Source organism: Lipophrys pholis (assembly GCF_963383615.2).
Source record: "Lipophrys pholis genome assembly, chromosome: 9".
NCBI classification, from domain to species: Eukaryota; Metazoa; Chordata; class Actinopteri; order Blenniiformes; family Blenniidae; genus Lipophrys; species Lipophrys pholis.
This window is the reverse complement of record NC_137639.1, coordinates 21,951,076-21,972,866: the sequence shown is the minus strand read 5'-3', so window position 1 is coordinate 21,972,866 and position 21,791 is coordinate 21,951,076. Positions and strand designations below refer to the sequence as shown.

The following is a 21,791-nucleotide window of genomic DNA, read 5'->3' as shown; positions in this document are numbered from 1 at the left end:
CAAGGGTGCAAATCAAGCCAGTTGTTGTCAGCGTAAAGAAATAACTGTAAGTCTCTGTTGATGTATTTGGATGTCAGAAAATGTTTCTGTTACTCTGTGTTTATGCATCTGTTTGATCTGCAGATGTCTCATAATCAGATTTTTCTCTTTTCTTTTCACCCGGGCCAGGTCACGGCAGGAAGTGCTGCTGCTCTGGTTTTCCTGGCACAGGCCATTATCGTCCAGATGGGCAGCTGGGATGGAGAGCTTCACCCGAACGAAGAGTATTGTGACAAGCACTGGAAGCGCGAGATTCTCTGAGCCTGAACTTTTGCACGTCTCCGTTTCTTGTAGTTCCCCTTCTCTTGACTGTGGGTTTTCTTTCTTCATTTCAAGACATTGTGACACATATGTGAGCCTCAGACGCCTTCAAACGAAACACGCTGCCCACAACTCTGACGTGGACTGACGTGCAGCATCAGGTGACGTCGTCGATGGTTTCCGGGAACTATTTTAACATTGTGAGTCACTGAACATCATTATCAGCGTATCAATCACTGGAAAACACAGCGTTATGTTCTCATCACTTTCAAAGGGAGACTTTTGTTAATGCTGACAAAACTGTGATGCATTTGGTGACACCTTCACGCTGAACCAGAGAGATGAGCTCTGTGTCGACAGGATGTACTCGTGACGTCATCTCCTACTGTTGCGTGGCTCGGTTTGGCAGTAGTTCAAATTTGTGGCTCACAGCAAGAAGATTTGGGGTCAAATTTGGGTATCCAATTGAAACAAACTAGATGGTCTTCTATGTTATTAATCTTCTGGGGTCTGAGGCTTTTTAAAAACATTTTTTAAAGTTGTTTATTTCTAATCTTATTTCTTATGCATGATGGAACAGAAACTATCAAGTGAATTGCATTCATGCTTTGTGCAATTAGTTTTTCGCAGATCCGTAATGCCATTTGAATGCACTTGTAGCTCCTGATAAAAACAGATGAAGATGTAAAAATGTAATAAGCGGGGCCCACTCAATCCACCAAATGCTCTCACATATTCCTGGAGAATTTGCCAGATTCCACAGTGGGACTTAGGTGGGCAGCCAAGATTAGAGTTGATGAAAGAATTAGGAGGTCTCCCGGGCTTGTTTACCACCCACTGAGCCGGTCCCATGATTTCTGCATGACCAGGCTTTGTGCGCTGAACTGCGGCTACGTCTCCTTTTGTTCTCGCGCCCCCGGTGGCCGGCTGGCCGGCAGGCAGCAGCAGCAGCAGCAGCACAGAGCCCCCTTTCACCGGGGCCGTTTGTTCAGCCACCCCCGGTACGAGCACCCCCCCCCCCCCCCTCCCCGCCCCGGCCACATTACGACTCTTTCCGAGGAAACCCGAAGTTCTCCGAGCGTTAGTTTCACACACGCCGGCATGCCTCCATCCAATCGGTGTCAAGCCAGTGCACCCATACACCATGTTTTACCGTACGAGCGCCCTCAAACGGATTTCAAAATATAAGTGACGTTCCAGTGAATGAGAGCTTACCTTCATTACAACACAAATTACAACACAACTTAATTCTACTGGTAATAATAACACATAACAACAAACACAAGAAATGAAAGAATGCATCCTTAATACAAACTATTAATAATGAAATGATAATAAAACTTAATGTCTGCAGAAACAAAAAACAAAACATAAACACATCAGTGGTGTATTAATACTGTAAACATCAGCCCAAAACAGCATATCTTGGCCAAATTCAGATTTATATATATATTATATTATATTATATTATATTATATTATATTATATTATATTATATTATATTATATTATATTATATTATATTATATTATATTATATTATATTATATTATATAACGTCTGTTGCCATAAACCCATGTAACTTCAGATTGATAGTAGGTCAGTTCAGGATGTGGCATATCAAAATAAGAGCCCTCTGAAATAGCACACCTGTGCTCCATTCCTATGGAAACTGGTATTAAAAGGAATCTCCTGTTGTCATACACTCATTCTATGTCAGCCTGATATGAGACAATCTCCGGATACCACTCACCAAGAACCCGCCCAATCTGGTGAGGCATATCAAAATGAGAGCCCGCTTAACTAGCACATCTGGGCTCATATCCCTTTAACTTCAGACTGATATTAAAATGAATGTACCTAATATAATACCTTCATGCCATGTCAGACTGATAGTAGACAATCTCAGGATGTCACTTACCAAGTACTCGCCCAATTTCGTGTAGCATATCAAAATAAGAGCCCTCTGAAATAGCACATCTCGACTCCTCTAACTTCAGATTGATATTAAAACGAAATTCCCTGTTATCATACACTCATTCCATGTCAGACTGATAGTAAAAATTCTCAGGATGTCACTGACCAAGTACCAGCCCAATCTTATGTGGTATATTAAAATAAGAGCCCTCTGACATAGTATGTGTAGGCTTGTTTCACTCTAATTTCGGACTGAAATCAACAGGGAATTCAATTATTATAAACCCATTCCATGTCAGACTGAGAGTAGGTCACCTAAGGATGTCACTCAACAAGTACCAGCCCCATTTGATGTGGCAAATCACAATAAAGACAGTTAAGAATAGAGGTCTTCAACCTCGGTCCTCAAGAGCCCCTGTCTTGCATGTTTTATCTCTCTCCCAGTTGCAACACACCTGATTGCAATGAGAGGCTTGTTATTGGGCTTTTTCACAACCTTGGTGATGACATCATCATTAGATTCAGGTATGAAGCAGAAAAGCAGGGAGAGAACTTAGAGAACTTAGAGAACATAGAGTCCCAGCTAAAGCTAATGACCAAGAGTAAACGGAGATTTAAACGGATTTTAATCCACTGCGGTGGAAACGACGTTCGCCTGAAGAAGTCTGAGGTCCTCAAAGCTAACGTAGAGTCAGTGTGCACATACGCGCGGACCATTTCAGACGAAGTAGTTTTCTCTGGCCCCCTCCCAAACCTCATCAGTGACGAGATGTTTAACCGCACGTCATCTTTTAACGGCTGGCTGTCAGGGTGGTGTCCCAGTAACTCGGTAGGCTTCATTAATAATTGGAAGTCCTTCTGGGGCAAGCCTGGTCTCATCAGGAGGGACGGCATCCATCCCACGTTGGATGGAGCGTACCTCTTATCTAGAAACACAGTTAAAACCTTAGCTCCTCCATCCTGACGCACCAGAGTGGGGACCAGGCAACAGAGTCGCAGTCCTACACGCCTCTCTGAGTTTCCCTCTCGGCAGTCACCAACCATAGCTAACTTAGTTAAACATCCCATAGAGACTGTGTCTATCCCTCGGACCACCAGAAGTATAAAACTATCTAAACCTAGGAAAACAACTTCTAATGACTACAAAAACTTAATCCGTATCAAGTGTTAAGCTAGACAAAATCAAGACAAAAAAATTAAATGTGGTTTCCTAAACATTAGATCTTTATCATCCAAAGCTCTTCTAGTCAATGATCTGATAACCGAACACAACATTGAGCTCTTTGGATTAACAGAAACCTGGCTCCGTAAAGATGAGTATGTTAGTCTAAATGAAGCCTCCACTCCAAGTCATACGAACACTCAAATAGCTCGTGAAAGTGGTCGAGGAGGGGGCGTGGCAGCCATCTATAACTCTCAGTTACTAATTAATATTAACCCAAAATCCAACTTTAGTTCTTTTGAGAGTCTGAGCATGACCATGCGACACCCGTCAAATAAAATAGTAAATTCTGTAGAATTTGTAATCATTTATCGTCCTCCTGGACCTTATTCAACTTTCTTAACTGAATTCTCTGACTTTTTGTCAGATCTAGCCCTGACTAAAGATAAGGTTATCATGGTAGGAGACTTCAATGTTCATGTTGACGTAGAAAATGATAGTTTCAGTGCCAGCTTTAAATCTACACTTGACTCTCTAGGTTTCTCTCAGGTAGTAGACGGGCCTACCCATAGACATCTACACACCCTAGACCTTATTCTAACTTATGGTTTGAATATAGAGCATCTGACCATCTCTCCTCACAATGATTTCCTGTCAGATCACTTCTTAATAACCTTTGACTTTGTTCTAAACAGTTATAAACCTCCGGCTAAAGCCGTGTTAACCAGGTCTCTCTCTGATAACATAGTAACTAAATTCAAGGAAAGAATTCCCTCTGCTATAGAATCAGTAGTGAATCTTCCTGACCCGTATACTGTTGCTAGCTCAGATATTGAATACCTAACAAACAGTCTGACAGATATGCTAAAAACAACGCTAGACGACATAGCTCCTCAAAAAATGAAAATGAAAAAACAGGAAAAGTCATCCCCATGGTTTAACTCATCAACCCGCGAGCTTAAACAACGCTCCCGTAGATTAGAAAGAACTTGGCGTTCAACAAAAACAGACCTAGATTATATAGCCGGGAAGGATAGCTTCAAAACTTATAAGAAAGCTCTGAGTAGAAGTAGAACTAATTACTACTCATCCTTAATAGAGGAAAACAAAAACAACCCTCGGTTTCTTTTCAGTACTGTAGCCAAACTGACCAAGAACCAAAATAGCTTCGAGCCCACCATTCCTATCAATATATGTAGTGAGGACTTCATGAAGTTCTTTCAAAATAAAATTACAACGCTTAGGGATAACATCCATCAAACCCTACCGTCCTTTAGCCCCATAACAGAGGAACTGGTTAAACCTAACAGTCATCAGGAATGCTTTCAGCAAATACAACTAGTCGAACTAATTTCCCTTATTTCTTCTGCTAAACCAACTACTAGCCTGTTGGACCCAATTCCTACTAGAATTCTGAAAGAGGCACTGCCACTAATCAATAATTCTATACTCGCAATTATTAACCAGTCTCTAACAATAGGCTATGTGCCACAATCCTTTAAACTAGCAGTTATTAAACCTCTCATTAAGAAGCCAAACTTAGACACAAGCCTTCTCTCAAACTACAGGCCGATCTCCAACCTTCCTTTCCTGTCAAAGGTTCTGGAGCAAGTAGTCGCTAAACAACTCCAGCATTATCTGCAGGAGAATAATCTGTTAGAGGACTTTCAGTCCGGCTTCAGAATGAACCACAGTACAGAGACTGCACTGCTAAAAGTTACTAATGACCTTCTAATGGCCTCACATAGAGGTCTTCTATCTGTTTTAGTTCTTCTGGACCTTAGTGCCGCATTTGATACTGTCGATCATAATATACTTTTAAGGAGATTAGAAGATGCCGTTGGCATTAAAAACTTAGCCTTAAACTGGTTTAAATCATATTTATCTGACCGGTTTCAATTTGTTCATGTAAATAACAAATCTTCAATGCATGAACGGGTCCGGTGTGGAGTACCACAAGGCTCCGTCCTCGGACCCATATTGTTTAATCTCTATATGTTACCACTCGGAAATATTATTAGGAAACACAGCATTAACTTTCATTGTTATGCAGATGATACTCAGCTATATTTATCAATTAAAGTTAATCAGGCCGACCAACTTGTTAAATTAGAGTCCTGCCTCAGGGACGTTAAGTCCTGGATGTCTATCAACTTCTTAATGCCCAACACATCCAAGACTGAGGTTATAATCGTAGGTCCTAAAAAGCTCAGGGATAACTTTTCAGATAGTCTGATTACCTGAGATAATATTACCTTAACCTCTAACAGTGATATTAGGAACCTGGGTGTTATTTTTGATCAGGATCTGTCCTTTGTTTCCCATGTTAAACATGTCTCCAGGACAGCCTTCTTCCATCTAAGGAATATTGCAAAAATTAGAAACTTCTTGTCCTTCAAAGATGCAGAAAAAAATGATTCATGCCTTTGTGACTTCAAGATTAGATTATTGTAACTCCCTAATGTCAGGCTGTCCAAACTCCTCTGTTAGGATCTTACAGCTAGTGCAGAACGCTGCTGCACGTTTACCAACCAGAACTGGAAGAAGAGAGCACATCCCCCCAGTCTTAGCATCCTTACACTGGCTTCCAATTAAATCTAGAATAGAATTCAAGATCCTTCTGATCACATATAAAACTCTTCATCAGAAGGCTCCGTCCTATATCGAGAAACTTCTAGAAGTTTATCACCCTCCATGAGCCCTTGGCTCTGAGGATGCAGGACTGTTGGTAATCCCTAAAGTCCATCAAAGTAAAACAGGAGGCAGGAGTTTCAGCCATATGGCTCCTTTACTCTGGAATCAACTAGCAGCCTCGGTCCGAAGGGCCGACACCATTAGTTTATTTAAGAGTAGACTAAAAACCTTCCTCTTTGATAAAGCTTCTCATTAGGAATAAAATAGGAGCACTAAGTTGAGCTGCTCTAGGCCTAGACTGCTGAGGGGATTTTCTCTCTCCCGTTAAAGGGAGGAACTCTACATTTGGAGCTTCTGTCTTTCTTTCTCTCTGTGTAACAACATTACTGTAGCCACCAGATACTGCCGCCGTCTTTTTTTCTCCCTGACAGGAGGGGAGCAGGATCCAGGGGATCAGACCCAAGACTCCCAGAGTGGAGTTACGACGGTCCTACTACCCGACCCCACCACAGCACCGGGACCCCACCGCAACGGCACGGCCCTTAAACTCCAGACTGAGATTGGTTCATCATCAGACCAACGCTCATCATAGACTTTTCTTAGTATTTGTACTTATCTGGCCTGTCTGCCACTCTCTCTCTCCCTCTTCTAGTCCTCTCTCTCCCTGTCCTATCCCATGTACTTCTCCCCCCAACCGGTCAAGGCGGATGGCCGACCTTCCAGAGTCTAGGGTCCGCCCCACGGTTTCTTCCTGAAGAGGGAGTTCTTATGAACTTCTCTCCATGCGAGGGAGTTTTTCCTGGTCACTGTTGCTTGTTACATCTGCTGCTTTGGAAGGTTTAGTTGGGTTCTGTTGTACTCTATCATTGTAAGAGCGCTTTGAGATGTTTGTTGATGTGATTTAGCGCTTTACAAATAAAATTGAATTGAATTGAATTGAACTAAAACATGCAGGACGGGGACCCTGGAGGACCGAGGTTGGTGACCTCTGTTCTAGAACATATAGACTCCAATCCCTCTAGCTTCAGACTGATATTTAAAGGAAATAACCTGTTATCATAAAACCATTCCATGTCAGATTGATAGTAGAACACTTCAGGACATCACTCACAAAGTCCCACCCAAGTTTGATGTGTCATTTAAAAATAAAAGGTATTTGAAAATTGGAATATCACCAAACACTCAATATCATATCGCCTGATTTCAAGTTGGATTAATTCAAAAATTCTCCGTTATCATAGAAGTCATTCCACATTCCAGTGATAGTGGACCATCCCAGAATACCACTCAGTTATTATTAATGAATTCTGATATGTTATTTCAAAATAAAAGCACTTTTGAAATTAATCAAACATTTATTTTAACCCTTTTCAATTTTCAAAGTTGGCCTTTACTTTGCAATGCCACATCAGATTGAGCTGGTACTTGGTGAGTGACATCCTGAGGTGACCTACTCTCAGTCTGACATGGAATGGCTTTATGATAACAGGGAATTTCCTGCTAATATGTCTGAATTTAGTGGGAAATAAACCTACACTCGCTATTTTAGCGGGCTCTTATTTTGATATGCCACATCATATTTGGCTGGTACTTTGTCGGGTACAGTCGTTGACATCCTGAGGTCGTCTACTATCAGTCTGACATGGAATAGCTTTATGATAACAGGGGATTCCCTTTTAACACCTATCTTCATATTCCTTTTTCAGAGGGGTATTATTTTGATACGTCACATTATGAACTGGTCTACTATCAATGTAAAGTTAAATGGGTTTATGGTAACAGAGGGGTTTAATTAAATCTGATATTAATCAGAAATTTTCCAAGATGTGCTGTTTTGTTGGGCTTTCAATTTTAAAAGCGTCATCAGAATGGGAAGATGTGTATAGTACTATAATAACATTAAAACACTTCTGACTGAAACTCAGGTCGTTGGGTTTGTTTGTTTTTTTGCTTCTGTGTGCAGTATCTTTATTGTGGTTATTTAAGTATATATAATGCACTCATTTATTAGCTTTGTTGTTGCCTATTATTATCAGCAAGTATCAATTAGTGTTTTATTACTGATTTACAGATCTCATTCGCTGGAATGTTACTTATATTTTGAAATCCATTTGCGAGCTCTCTTACGGTAATACATGGTGTATGGGCGCACCACTAAACAGCACGGCGGCTGGCGTGACAGCAGTTCAACCCGAATGAGTAAAAGGTGTGTACGTGCAGATGCTCGTGTAGTCAGACCTCTAAAGCCTCGCGACCCCCACATCTCACACAGCTGGATCACAGAGACACACTGGCTGGAAGAAACTACGCATAACGGTAAAAAAAATTATTTGTTTATATATTTTTATTCACTTTGTTAATTTATTCATGTAATTATTAGTTTTTCCCCTATTGATCACTTTTGTGATGTTTCTGCTTCCGGAAGCTTAGCTTATATTAAAACTGTCGTAAACCCATCTTCTATATCATCAGAAGACACTTATTGATTTGTTTTAAATGTTGTGTATTGATTAAAAAAAAAAAAAAGATCTGAATGAAGTTACAAAACAATCCTCTCATAATGTCACAAATAGATGAAGAGGAGGAGGAGGAGGAGGGTGAATACGGAAGCAATGGGAGGGGTTTTCTGTCACTTGGCGCTTTTGTTGACTCCTGTTGTACACGGAGTGCTGAGAAGTGTCTGAACTGTAAGTGTAGCAGCACTTCAAGCCCATTGGGTCCGTATCTGGTAGCACTTAGAGGTAAAAAGTATTACAGTATATATTATTGTCTTTTCTCACCCATTTGGATTGTTCAGATGAACTGAGCATTTGTTTTAGGGATTTGAAATGTATTTGAATTGACAGCATTTGATGCTTTTGTTTGTTGACTTACAGGTTTATCTTCTGACTGTTTGCACAGAGCTGTCTCCGTAAGGATTTAGAAACAACCAGGTCTGAAGTCTCCCACAACAGTCCTCCAGAGTATCTTTTTTTGTCCAAAACACAAAAAACCAAGATGCAGCAGCTGGAAGACGAGAAGGTGAGCACTCTCCTATTGACATTGTTCGACAGGTTACATTCGTAAGCTTTATGTGGACTGTTTTCCTTGACAACAAGCTTCCACATGTTAAACACTATTCATGCTCAAATAGAAGTAATACGAGTTTCTATAGACTAAAGAAGACAGAAAATGGACTCTACATATTTTGTGATTCTGTATTTTTCCACTCTTGTACGTCTGGATTAGGATACAGGACATGACTAAGAAAGTAACTGTTGGAGACGGGACTGATTGGCATGTTTGAACTTGAGTGTGCCTCGGCTCCCTGTGTTTAATTGCATTCTCCATGAAGGGCTGGGATGAGGGAATACTGATATGACAGAGAGGGGGCAGGCGGAGGGCGACTCAGAGCTAAAATATGAAGAAGAATAGCTCTCAGTGCTTGTGACAACTTGTGACAACTTGCAACAACGGCTCATCCAATGTTATTGTACAACAGACTTTAAATGCACTTTCTGTAAAAAAAACAATTCAGTTTATTTATATAATGGCTATGAGAGTGTACTATAAATACTAAAAATAAAAAGTAAAACTCATTTGAAAAGTGACACTGGAGAGAAAAAAGAAACCAGGAAGAAACCTCCAACTGACTCAAGTGGTGGATTTCCGCCCGCACCACAAAGGGTAGGGGGATTGTGCGCGAGATAAAGGTATCAACATAAATCCAACAAACAGCAAAATTTCAAGGTGAATGAAAAGTTTTTGCGTCTCTAAAATCTTTTGGTTTGTCTTTTACAATGAGCCGGTTGCAATTACATCACTCACCTACATGTTTCTTCAGATTTTTACACAATCTTACAGAGAGAAACTGTGCAAGAGAACATAAATGTGGAAGTTGTTTAAAAAAAGAAAAACACCAAAAAAAAGAGGTAAGGTGCCAGCCCACAATTAACTCAAAGTGCACCGCTATAATCGATTGTTAGAAAGAAGAGAAAAAGCCTCTAATGTTGATTATATTTTACAAACTCCAGAATCGCGAAAAGGTTAGCAGCTGTGCTGAAATGAGGTGTGGCTGGGTGGTTGTTGATCAGCGTTGGCAATGTTGATCAACAGAATAGTGTGTGTGTGTGTGTGTGTGTGTGTGTGTGTGTGTGTGTGTGTGTGTGTGTGTGTGTGTGTGTGTGTGTGTGTGTGTGTGTGTGTTTGTGTTATGAAACAGATAAATCAGAGGTGGAGTGAAGGTTGGTTGAGACATCTCATAGTGTAGTAAGTTAATCTGATGACGTGAAGGGAGGTGCCCCTGGACAACTCATTGATATTGTGCTCACTTTAAGCCTGATTGCGTGTTTGAGGCACAGTCGTCCTGGATTGTGTACGAGACAAGGTGTCATCCACTGTTATGTACAGGAAAACAGAGTAGTTGAGAAGTCAGGTGCAATAGTGAGTTTACACAGTCTCGGGTCCACATTAGTATAACGACTGATGCAACATGTTATGCAAAAGATGCATGTAACTGAGTTAGTGGAACTTTTTTAAGACAAGCTGTGGATTTTCTATAAAAAAAACGTGCGAGAAGTGAATCTCACAACCGGGACAATTCAAGACGGTGAATTGCATGCTTGTGCAACGACTTTCCTGGCAACATGTCGTTACAACTGAATAAGCCACATTAACGTTGTAACCCACGCGCTTTGCTTCTCACTCAGGTGGCCACTCCCTCAGGAGACACGCTGCTGGAGCAAGAGAATCATTTAGCAATGCATCTCAGTTAATACCAGCACGTCTCTGCAGAGACACATGCACACAAACATCCATGTCAAAAAAACAAAGCACACGCCCATGTGCGGTTCACACAACCACAATATTTCAGAAGGGTTTTTTTTTTTGTTTTTTTTTTTCTTCAAGTAACGTTACCTTTCTCATCTCTGCTGTGTGGATGTAGAACTTCTGTATTTTGCTTCCATTTTATCATTTGTCCCGACATTCCTTCAACAAAAAAACAACTCAGTGTCTTTCGATTGCAACTATCATCTGCAACTCGAGTCAAGTGTCAAGTTATCAGCCTCTTGCCATCATGTCCAGCGAATTCATCACTTCCTCCTGTGTGCAGTTTTACTCAGTTCTCACTGCTGCGACCATATATAGGATGCTAAACACACTGAGCGGTCAAAACAATTCTTCACTGGTTTTCCAGCCTGCTGAGACCGTTAAGAACGTTGCATTTCTGGAGCTCTTTAATTAAGAAAAGGGAGTGGCTGAAAGAACTCACAGTCTGTTTGAGGACACTCTGTGTGTGTGTGTGTGTGTGTGTGTGTGCGTGTGTGTGTGTGTGTGTGTGTGTGTGTGTGTGTGTGTGTGTGTGTGTGTGTGTGTGTGTGTGTGTGTGTGTGTGTGTGTGTGTGTGTGTGTGTGTTTGTGTGTGTGTGTGTGTGTGCAAGGTACAAGTCAAGCCCCACTTAACCTGCTTATTTGTGATTTTATTATTTTTTTTAGAGGAGTCCATGATCATTTATTTTATCTATTAGTCAGCGATTCAGCAGGAACAGTCTGAAAATGTTTTTGACTTGAGGGCAACGGGAATGAACAAACAACAGCCTATTAATTTACACCCTGATTGTTACTGAGATGTTTTTCAGTAGAGTTAGTGTTGAAACACGAACTAATCACACAGTGCCGGGTTTGTAAATAAATGGGTTTAACGGGACGATTAAAATGGATTTCCTTCCATTACTGAGCATGGTGGGATGTTAATTGTTGCCCAACAGAGTCCAAATTGAAGCAAAACTTTTGCTAAGTTTCTCAGAGATGCAGAACAGAATTCCTGACGTGGCCTTTAGATCTGCTTTTTAAGTCAGAGTGAAACTTTGATTGGGGATTTCCATTGTGCGCCGGTTAATGCATTAAATTCTGCTTGGCTGGATGCTTTACCTTTTTGCAAATGTAATTCCCCGGTAAACCCTGCCGTGTAAAGGATTAACATCCAGCGTATTAGCTTGCTTCTAAGTCCTTTTTAATTCTGAAACCGGCTGAAGAAAACATTCACAACGGGCTCCAGACTTATTCTCTCAGTGTGTCTTTAGTTACTTTATCTGAAAAATATCCCCCCCCGCGCAACAAAATCGTCGTTCTTGCGCAGTGTTGCGACATTTGGTTTCAACAGTATTTCTGCGAGGCTGCGGCAATCCGCAAACGAGCGGCGAGAGTGGACGAGTGGATGTAGAAAGGCTCATTGTGTGAAGTCGTCAGTGTCACTGTAAACAACCAGGGCTTTGTCCAGCCAGGAACAGATCGCGGCCCCCGCTTAGACTGTGGGAATAATTAGTACACAAACTCCACCTGCACATCAGTGTGTCCTGACTCTCTGTCTTCTTCTGACTCCAACAGCCCAAGAAGAAGGTGACGGCTTATCTTCTCTACTGCGTCTCGACGGCCGTCATCGGCTCTCTGCAGTTTGGCTACAACACTGGAGTCATCAACGCACCTGAACTGGTGTGTGTGTGTGTGTGTGTGTGTGTGTGTGTGTGTGTGTGTGTGTGTGTGTGTGTGTGTGTGTGTGTTTCTGTGTGTTTGTGTGTGTGTGTGTGAGACACAAGGCACCTCCATTTGATATTTACACTCTGGACAAATACAATCTTTTAAGTTAGTTTATTTCTTCTTCTAGCTTTTAAGGTGGATATAACCTTTTCCTCTGTTAACATTAATGTGAGGTTGAATATGTTGACTTGTTTATTTCATTCTCTTCTACACTTGCTGTGCAGTTAGTAAACTACCCAACAGAACCCGAAGTGTCAGCATTATAGTTTATCACATTTACTTCAGTATTTCATGAATGAAAACTAAAAATTTCCCCTAAGTGAGCGTGTGTCACACTTCCTGTTTGAAAATATTTTCAGGTTTTAGTTTTATTTCCTTTTCATGAAATGCGGTGTCACCCTCACATTAATTCTGGGAATTCACCTCAAGCGAAAGAAAATTATGGGGCACATGACAATCAGATTACTAAAGTTCTGCCACCGACGCTTCTCATTCCTGTTGAATTGTGATGGGTAAAGACACATAGTTAAATGCTTTGATTGCCTTAATTTCACACTACTTTTATCATCTTCATCCATCTTGTGTCTCCAGTTGCCCTGTTCAGTCTGTAATTTCATTCATGATGCAGGAGGAATGGCCTAAAGTAAATTCTACTGTTCTCCTGACAATAATATAAACAACAGTGCCCCCCAGTGGTAGTTTGAAACATGTGTTTTCTGGACTGAAACCCCCTCGAAACAAAGTCTTTCACCTCTTCTGACAGAAACTCCGAGCCTTCTTTGACAATGTGTCCATGGAGCGGTACGAGGAGCCCTTCAGCCCGGGGGCAAACACAATGGTGTGGAGCTTCGCTGTGGCCATCTTCAGTGTCGGGGGCATGGCGGGGTCCTTCTCTGTTGGAACCATGGTCAACACCTTTGGCAGGTGAGAACACCGAGAGTTGTTTAAATCAGAACGTGAGGCCAGATTAGGTTATGAGGCAGTAAATCAACTGAGTCCTGTCTGAGATCGTAAACATGAGAATAATCAATGTTTGTCAAAGAGAGAGAGAGATTTATTTTCCAGTTGAAACATACATACCGTATATGATAAAAGAAATGTTTTAGTAATGGGTCAGGGCTCTTTCCTCACACAGTTCAAAACAACATCACGGGTTTTCCATTAGTTTGTCTCTCTAAATTGTCCAATATAAGTGACAGATTATTCTGTGTACTACTTTTGTTCCTTCACTGTCGTTGTGTCTGTTAGACGGAAGTCGATGCTGATAACTAACGTCCTGGCTCTGCTGGGCGGCGGACTGATGGGCCTGTCAACCGTGAGTCGATCCTACGAGATGGTCATCCTCGGCCGGTTGATCATCGGCGTGTTCTGCGGGATGTGCACGGGTCTGACGCCCATGTACGTGGGCGAGATCAGCCCCACGGCGGTCCGAGGAGCCTTCGGCACACTCCACCAGCTCGGGGTGGTTATTGGCATCCTGGTGGCGCAGGTACACCATCATGGTCGATCACAATATGGTAATTACTTCTACGTGCCTTTTAGGTTGCGGGAAAGTGGAGGATTTGTAATGGATAATGTGGACGGCGCGTGTTGCAGATCTTTGGTTTGGAGTTCCTGCTTGGCTCGGACACTCTGTGGCCTGTGCTGCTCGCCCTCACCATCCTGCCCGCCATACTGCAGACCGTCATGCTGCCGTTCTGCCCTGAGAGCCCCCGTTACCTCCTCATCAACCTGAACCAGGAGGAGGAGGCAAGAAAAGGTTAGTTATGTTTTCAATAAAATCTCACCGTGTTACGTGACATTTTGGAGGCTTGGTCCTTACATTGGCACATTAATGTAATTAATCTCCTCGCCGCTATCCATCGGCCCCGCCCCTCCCTCGCAGCACTGGTGCGTCTGCGCGGCACGGAAGATGTGAGCGACGACATCCAAGAGATGAAGGAAGAAGGGATGAAGATGGCCATGGAGAAGAAAGTGACCATCTTGGAACTCTTCCGCTCTCCAAACTATCGCCAGCCGATCGTTATCGCCATCATCCTCCAACTCTCTCAGCAGCTGTCTGGCATCAACGCTGTGAGTCCGTGACTCGACCCACACTTTTCTCCTCAAACGTAAACATTTAAAGGAGCATTCCGTAAAATGATTTGGCCGTGACTTTACAAGTCTATGACCGGGGGGATGGCCTGTGGCTTCAGGTTTGTGTTAGATTGAGTGGAATAATTGAAGTCTCTGGGGGTCAAAAGACCGAGACAAGTGCAGAATTATTTAATAGATATTTTGCTAATAAGGTCATGAAGCCAGACTGAATAAATTCATTAACACTTGCTGTGTCTGACCTGACAGTCACAGTAAAGCAGCAGCAGCCTGCAGCGACAGGCATCGATTGAACAGCCACATTAATGCTCATATCGCTCACCCACAAGCAGCGAGAACATTTCCACTTAATACACTTTGAATAATAAGGTCTTCTAGAGCTCACTGTATTCATATACCAGAAAAATTATGGATATGATTAAAATGTGTTACATGACATTGAAATAAATTGCTGGTCCCTTGTTTTACATTGTTAAAATTTTTTTTAATAGTTTTAATTGCAAATGTTGTGCTATATTACTCTAGTTTATATAGCTTATGTTGCCTGTGAAGAACTTTGTAATGTGAATTATTATCAAATCCATAAAATAATGATTCATCTTTTAAGAGTTATGCTCTCACCACTACAGTTATTTTAGTTTGTAGCTCCAGTGAGCAGATAGAAACCCCCCCATGGGACTGGGGGTTTGCTAAAAACTCACATATTTACATGTAGAGTTAGTGATAACTGAACTGCAGCCATAAAAAAAACACAAATAGCTAAACTGGAAATGATTTGTTAGACGTTTGTCTGAAGATAAATGTAATACATACACGTCAAGTCTAATCATTTCCAGAATTAAACTTTTCTGCCTCTTGCCCCCTTTTTATTTTTTAGGTCTTTTACTACTCTACAGGCATATTTCACACTGCGGGTGTCACTGAGCCCATCTACGCCACCATCGGAGCCGGGGTCGTCAACACCGTGTTTACTGTTGTTTCTGTGAGTGTCTGACAACATCAGTTTGCAGCTTTGTCCATGTGTCACGTTGCATTCGTTGTCAATGAAAGCGTCTTTTTTTTTTTTTTTTTTGCACACCAGCTCTTCCTGGTTGAACGGGCCGGGCGAAGGACTTTGCACCTGATCGGACTGGGTGGGATGGCCGTCTGTGCCCTCCTCATGACCATCTCCTTGGCTTTAGTGGTGAGTGGATGAGTTTTCAAATCGTTTGGAAGGAAACGTCAACGCCTGTGCACCTCTTTCACGCACTCGTTTTGTTTGTGTCTTTGAGCAGAAGCAAAACAGTTCTCTAAGTTATTTGGCGATGGTGGCGGTGTTCGGCTTTGTGGCCAGCTTTGAGATGGGTCCAGGTCCAATACCCTGGTTCATCGTGGCTGAGCTCTTCTCCCAGGGACCTCGACCCGCCGCCATGGCTGTTTCTGGCTGCTCCAACTGGACCGCCAACTTCCTGGTGGGGCTTGGTTTCCCCCACCTGGCGGTAACTATAAAAACTTTTACATTTTTTTACACCTTCGGTGTCACATTTTTAGATATCTGGACGTTACTGTTGTATTTATTTATTTATTTATCATAAAGCATATCAACAGTATTTACCGTTTGCGTTTTCACAACAACGCAGCTGATCCCGGCTGATTGTGGGCGAACGCAGGGCAGGCCCTCACTCGATAGCAAACACACACACACTCATCAAAGTCTTCAATTATTAATTCAACATAATAGTATTACTGTGGTGTTTGCTGTGAAAATGTCTGCCATAATTATAATTATAATTTATATCTTCCAAATGACTGTAAAGCAGGAGTCTGCAACCTTTCTGGGTCAAATAGCTCCTTTGGCTCTCTTTTTTACAAAATAAGATATGTGAGGAGCCAACATTTAACCTGATGTTTGATGACTACAATATAGAACGGCGGCCATATTTTCTTCATAGTTGTTTTATCAGTTGTATCTTTTTTTTTTTTTTAAAAAGTCATGTTTAGTTGTTTTAGTCACATTAGCCGTTGTAGTCGATTTCGCAGTTTTCATTATTTTGGCTTTTTTTTTTTGCAGTTTTACTTGTATTTTTCCTCATTAACATTTCAAGGTATTCACTGTGTTTAGTTGTTTTAGAAATTTGACCCATTTTAACTGCTTTGATTCTTAGTGTCGTTGTTGCATTTTTAGCCACAAGAGTCCTTTGAAAAAATAGCGTGATGTGCAAATAAAATATACATAGGATAAACACATGTTTTAATCATTACATATTAAAAAAAAAATGTACGGGGTTCTATTACAGAGGAGCCACGTGTGGTTCTAGAGCCGCAAGTTGCAGAATCCTGCTCTAAAGCCTAATTTCTACTCCTTTCACGATTTTAGTTTTTGAATTAGTACCTCTGCTCTTTGTATCTCCGCCTCTACGGAGGAGTGACGCACTTTGCAACCTTTACAATCTTTGCCCGATAACAAACATTTCAATCTTTTTCTAGGAAATCTGTGGTCCTTATGTCTTCCTCATCTTCATGGTGCTCCTCATCCTTTTCTTCATCTTCACCTTCCTCCGAGTTCCCGAGACAAAAGGCAGAACTTTTGATGACATCGCGCAAGGCTTCGTCTCTAAATCGTCCCACTCGCTGGTGCCTGATTCGGTTGTGTCTGGCCAGCCGGACGGTAAAGAGCCTGCACCCATGTCTCCCACAGAGAAGTTTTCCATGGTGGATATGTCTTCGGATAAACAATGAGTGTGTTGTGAGAGCAGTGTACATGAGTTAAATGAACGTGTTTATAGCATACGGCACTTGTCAGAGTTATGTTGAATAACTCACCGATGACGAAAGAGCATCAGGGCGTGTTTTAGAGTTTTTATTTCATATTTCCAGTGTGCCATTAAAAAAAATAAATAAAAAAGATAGGTTTTTATTAATTGACATAAATCTCTTTAATCCTGCTTTCAACACGGGTCAAACTTAAATGAATTACCAGAACTTAATGTTATTTTGACATGCACCGTGCCAACGCCACTCATTTTGCCGTGTAAGAGGATCAACATATGTTCAGTGTTAAGTCCCAGGTCCTCAGTGCCCATCAGTGTTAAAAGGTTGCAGGATTTAGGGTTTTGGGGGTATTGAGGTCAAGCTTGAAAAGCTGGTTTTGGAGCCTGGTAGTTTGACCCAAAAAAGAGACTGACTTGCCCTTCCTGCCGGTCCAATGTGCCATGTTTTGCTGGGGGGGGGGGGGTCTGAGTCCCTCTACGATAAAGGTGCATAACAAGGAAAAACACTTACAAACAACACTTAAGCACCGTTTCCACAGTGCCCCTTGGTGCCGGTACGGGTCAGGTCGGAACCGGTTGTTGTGCGTTTCCACTGACTCAGAACCGTTACCAACCGGTACCATTGGTAACCATTTCTCGCTACCTCTCCACTTGGGGTACCAGGCACAATGTGCCAGATATGAGGGGGAGGAGCTTCAACACTTCCGTCTGCTCATTGGTCCGTGACAACCGCTGTTCTCCCAGCAAGCAGCCATTTCCAATCAGTTCTTCGGCAGCAATCAGGAAACTTTTTTGAAAATGTCCTCCCGTTATGGCGTCACATCCTGCATGATTACGCAACCGTTCATAACCCTGCCTACATTTCAAACCGAACCCCGTGTAATGGAAACGCGGCACTGATACGGGTCTGGTTACGGATAGTCAACCCCCACCTGACCAGCACCGGTATCAAGGGGAACTGGGGAAACGGGGCCTTACTGTACATCCTCTTCGTATTTCACTCCTTCACAGTATTTCAAGGTCAATTTTGACACTGGCCAAGAATTCTTCCACAGTGGTCAAATATCTTGTTTACTTTTCTGATCATAACAAGCCCATCACAGATTATTAATCCTCAAGAAATGTTTGCGAAAGCGAGGGTAAGTCTATGCATATTCTCCTTTGTCCAGGTAGGAACCATTTCAAAGCAAATTCAATCAGGTCAACCGTTTTTAGCTTTTATAACGTGTGTTTATGGAGTAAAACGTCCACCATCGTCTTGTAATGTGCCCTGGTTTGGATAAGATGTGAAAACACAACAGGTAATTGTAAAGTTTGAGCACAGCTAAATGAATCATTTTATCTTATTTGGCCCACAGTGGTGGATCTGAAATCTGACAGATGCGGGTGAAATTCCCCCCAGAGCAGCCGAAGAGCGCACAACTTTGTAGTACCAGTGCAAAGAATAAACTTTTTCAGTGTTAAAATATTTGTGTATTTTGGTTCGTTTTGGGAAAGCCATGAACTCTCAGAGTAAAATATTCACATTTTAGGTCTTTTCACTGCCTTCTGTCGTTAAAATAACCCGGACCTGAAGAGTGTGTAAGGGTTAGGTGTTAAGAACATAACTCCAATACAATCAGTACAGAAAGTGTCTGTCTTGTGCTGTTTGGATATTACTATGTTTGTACTGATAAAGATTTAAGACAAGGACAGGTTAGTATGTTTCCACTGTCTGCCTATTATGCAATTATTTATTAGGATGAGAGAGACACATGTAGCACTGCTCAGCCTGAATAAAAGTTCCTCACACACTGTATTTTATTGTCTTAAAAAACATGAGCTAACCTTTGTACGTTTTAGAATTTACCTGCACAGAACAACCAGAATGACAAAAAACATCTCGATGCAGCTGTTTATAGCTGACGTTGCAACAATTAGATTGAAAAAAAAACCAGGTGGTTCAGTCTTTTAGTTTACTCAAACTGTTTCGGCACTGAAAATACATTCAATAATAATGTACTTCAAAGTGTTTTTCTTAAAAACACCCTCTTATATCTTCATTCAAAAATGCATTACAATCTCTAAAACACAGTTTTAAAGTGCTTGCTCTCTTGAATATAAAGGTATTATCTGCTGGTATTTAAACACAACATACAATGAGTCTTTCGCTGTGTTGTGGCGGTGTTGAGTTAAAACACTAAATTAATTCTATTTATTTCAATCGTTAACGCACAAAACAGCTCTCAAATATATCAGTTTTTCACTGGGCTGAAATCGTGGGTGTGAACTTGCAGGTTACTACACGATGATCACCTGATGTAGTAGCTGTTGCATAATATTGTTTGTACAGTTGTGTCTTTGTCTGGGTGCGTGTGTGCACACTGATGAGGAAGCACTTTGAGCTTGGCAGCGTCTTGTTTGCACTTTAGGATAGCTTCTAATGATTGCATTATGGCTTTCTGTTACATGTAAATATATTGCAAGTGTAAGAAATATACGGTACATGGATCTTGTTGAATCTGAATTAATTCCACTCTGATTCTTCTTTGGCCGGGTGAATGTCATGTCGCTATGCAGTTCTCCACAATATAAAATTTTTTTAAAGTGCAGTTTTTTTGTTTTTTGTTGTTGTTGTTGTTGTTGTTGTTTGATTGTATTTTGTGTAAATAAACAATGGTACAGTCATGCTGTGTGTGTGTATGTCACTTGTTTTTAGGGGCAAATGTATAAATATTTTTTAGCTTTAAAAAGAAATTTGTGTGACGTGATTTCCGAGCATTAACATATTGTTATGTCCAAACTGCAGTAAGCTTGTTATCATTAATATTCAATGCAGGACTCAGAGAGAGTTTCTGCCTGGTGCCCGCTTCAGCACTGCGATTGCTTCATTTCTCTCTGTGTACTGTGGAAAAACCTCAGTTAGTCGTGCGGTTGCACACGAGAGCTACGAGCCAAGAGTTCAGTTTTTGTGTGGCTGCTCCTGAACATCCATCCATATCATGCATCACTTTATTGCGTTCACTACCTCCAATGGAGCGGCTGGTGGGTCGTCCTGCAGTTCACGGTTCAATCTCACATTGAGCCCCGTTCACATGTCGAAGTGTCCTTGGGAATCACGCTGAACCTCCGGCAGCCGTCATCACTGGTGCGTGATTGTGTGCACATGATTGCGTGAGCATATAGGTGAACTTGAATACTCTTGTAAAACGCATTTAGACTCCAGAAGCAGTGAAAACACGCTTTATTCATCAGTCATGTCAATTTACACAAATCTGAGGCAAAAAGCTACTCGTCCAACATTCAGCAGAATATTTCCACTCATTCAACTTCTTTTCTATTGGGGGACCTCTACTTTATATTTCATAGCATTCGTGCACATTTCTCCACCACTGTTGCATCATTAAATGCTGCAATTGAAACATCCAATGATGCATTTCACGGGCAGTTTATAAAGATTTCTTTTTTTTTTTTGTGAATCAAGGAGCAATGAAGACTTCTGAGCAGATTACACTTTAATTCAAAAAAGAAACACACACACATATAAGAGAAATAGAAGATTTCCATGTACATATTTCTTCTTCCCACACTGTTAATAACTTAACTCAGCGTTGACTCCTTAAACCTGCTTTCTTTGTGTTTATTCTGCTCGATGGCTTCCTGTTATCTGAACGTTCTTTATTTGTGCTGGTAGGTTTTTCAAGAGAAACACCCTCCCCTCAAGCTTCAAACACCTTCTTAAAGCCATTTACAATCTCTGTGTTCTTTTATAGAAAGGCTTTTGATATTTCCTGTAATATCTAATACAAACTTCAATATTGAGGTTGTAAGAAGAACTGAATAATATTCATTAGTAAGAAGGGTAAATTAATTAGGGGGTAGAGAGAGGGGTCTTACTTTTCATCACAATGAAACCCCTAAAAGTAATAAAAACAGGAAGTAACACACTGCTGAAACTTGCTTCACTGAAACTAAAATGCCATTCTCCTTCGAGGTTCTGTTGTTTTAAGCTCTTTCATTCACACTTAACTAGAATCTATTCTACACCATGTGGCCTAATCTTCTTTGCTACTTTGTCCACAATGTGAACTAATGTTTAAACCCTTTCATCTTCTTATGTAGCCGGTAGGTTTATTGTTTTAATGGGGGAAACAAAATCCTGCTAAATACTTTCAGTCTTACCACAGTGCAATCTTTACATAGTTTGAATGTACATATTTTAGACAGATGAAGAAAAATGAAAGCTTATTGATGTTAATGTAGGGGAAGTAGGTAAAAAAAACACACATTGGGAAGCAATATTAACCGGTAGATTTATTTTTTATTTATAATTAAAGAACAATTTAGGCAACAGTATTTGTACTTTCAGTTTCTACCTCCAGACAGAAGATGTAAAAAAAAGAATTTGAGGTAAAAATGAAGCAAATGGAGCTAATAATAA

The 21,791-nt window shown here is 41.2% G+C and overlaps 1 protein-coding gene and 1 long non-coding RNA gene across 10 annotated transcripts; one reads left to right on the top strand and one right to left on the bottom strand.

Annotated features, from left to right (window-relative positions):
* Positions 1 to 8,176: 8,176 nt before the first annotated feature.
* On the top strand, positions 8,177 to 20,037 carry slc2a3b (solute carrier family 2 member 3b). 9 transcript variants are annotated; one of them, XM_080471398.1, is made up of 12 exons: positions 8,177 to 8,327; positions 8,888 to 9,032; positions 12,378 to 12,482; positions 13,291 to 13,451; positions 13,776 to 14,016; positions 14,124 to 14,286; positions 14,413 to 14,600; positions 15,499 to 15,603; positions 15,703 to 15,804; positions 15,896 to 16,099; positions 17,088 to 17,268; positions 18,730 to 20,037. In XM_080471398.1, exons 2-12 carry the CDS (start codon positions 9,009 to 9,011, stop codon positions 18,759 to 18,761), a joined length of 1,506 nt encoding a protein of 501 aa, XP_080327524.1. In that variant the 5' UTR covers positions 8,177 to 8,327; positions 8,888 to 9,008; the 3' UTR covers positions 18,762 to 20,037. The 9 variants fall into 9 exon arrangements, with proteins under 9 accessions (XP_080327524.1, XP_080327518.1, XP_080327521.1 ...); XM_080471397.1 differs by lacking the exon at positions 8,177 to 8,327 and adding an exon at positions 8,672 to 8,752; XM_080471399.1 differs by lacking the exon at positions 8,177 to 8,327 and adding an exon at positions 8,680 to 8,752 and having other exon boundaries at positions 8,913 to 9,032; positions 18,730 to 18,891.
* LOC308114501 lies at positions 17,760 to 18,032 on the bottom strand. The gene is made up of 2 exons (XR_013935616.1): positions 17,892 to 18,032; positions 17,760 to 17,790 (listed from the first exon to the last, which is right to left on the bottom strand). It is a non-coding gene; the product is annotated as an uncharacterized lncRNA (long non-coding RNA).
* Positions 20,038 to 21,791: the final 1,754 nt, after the last annotated feature.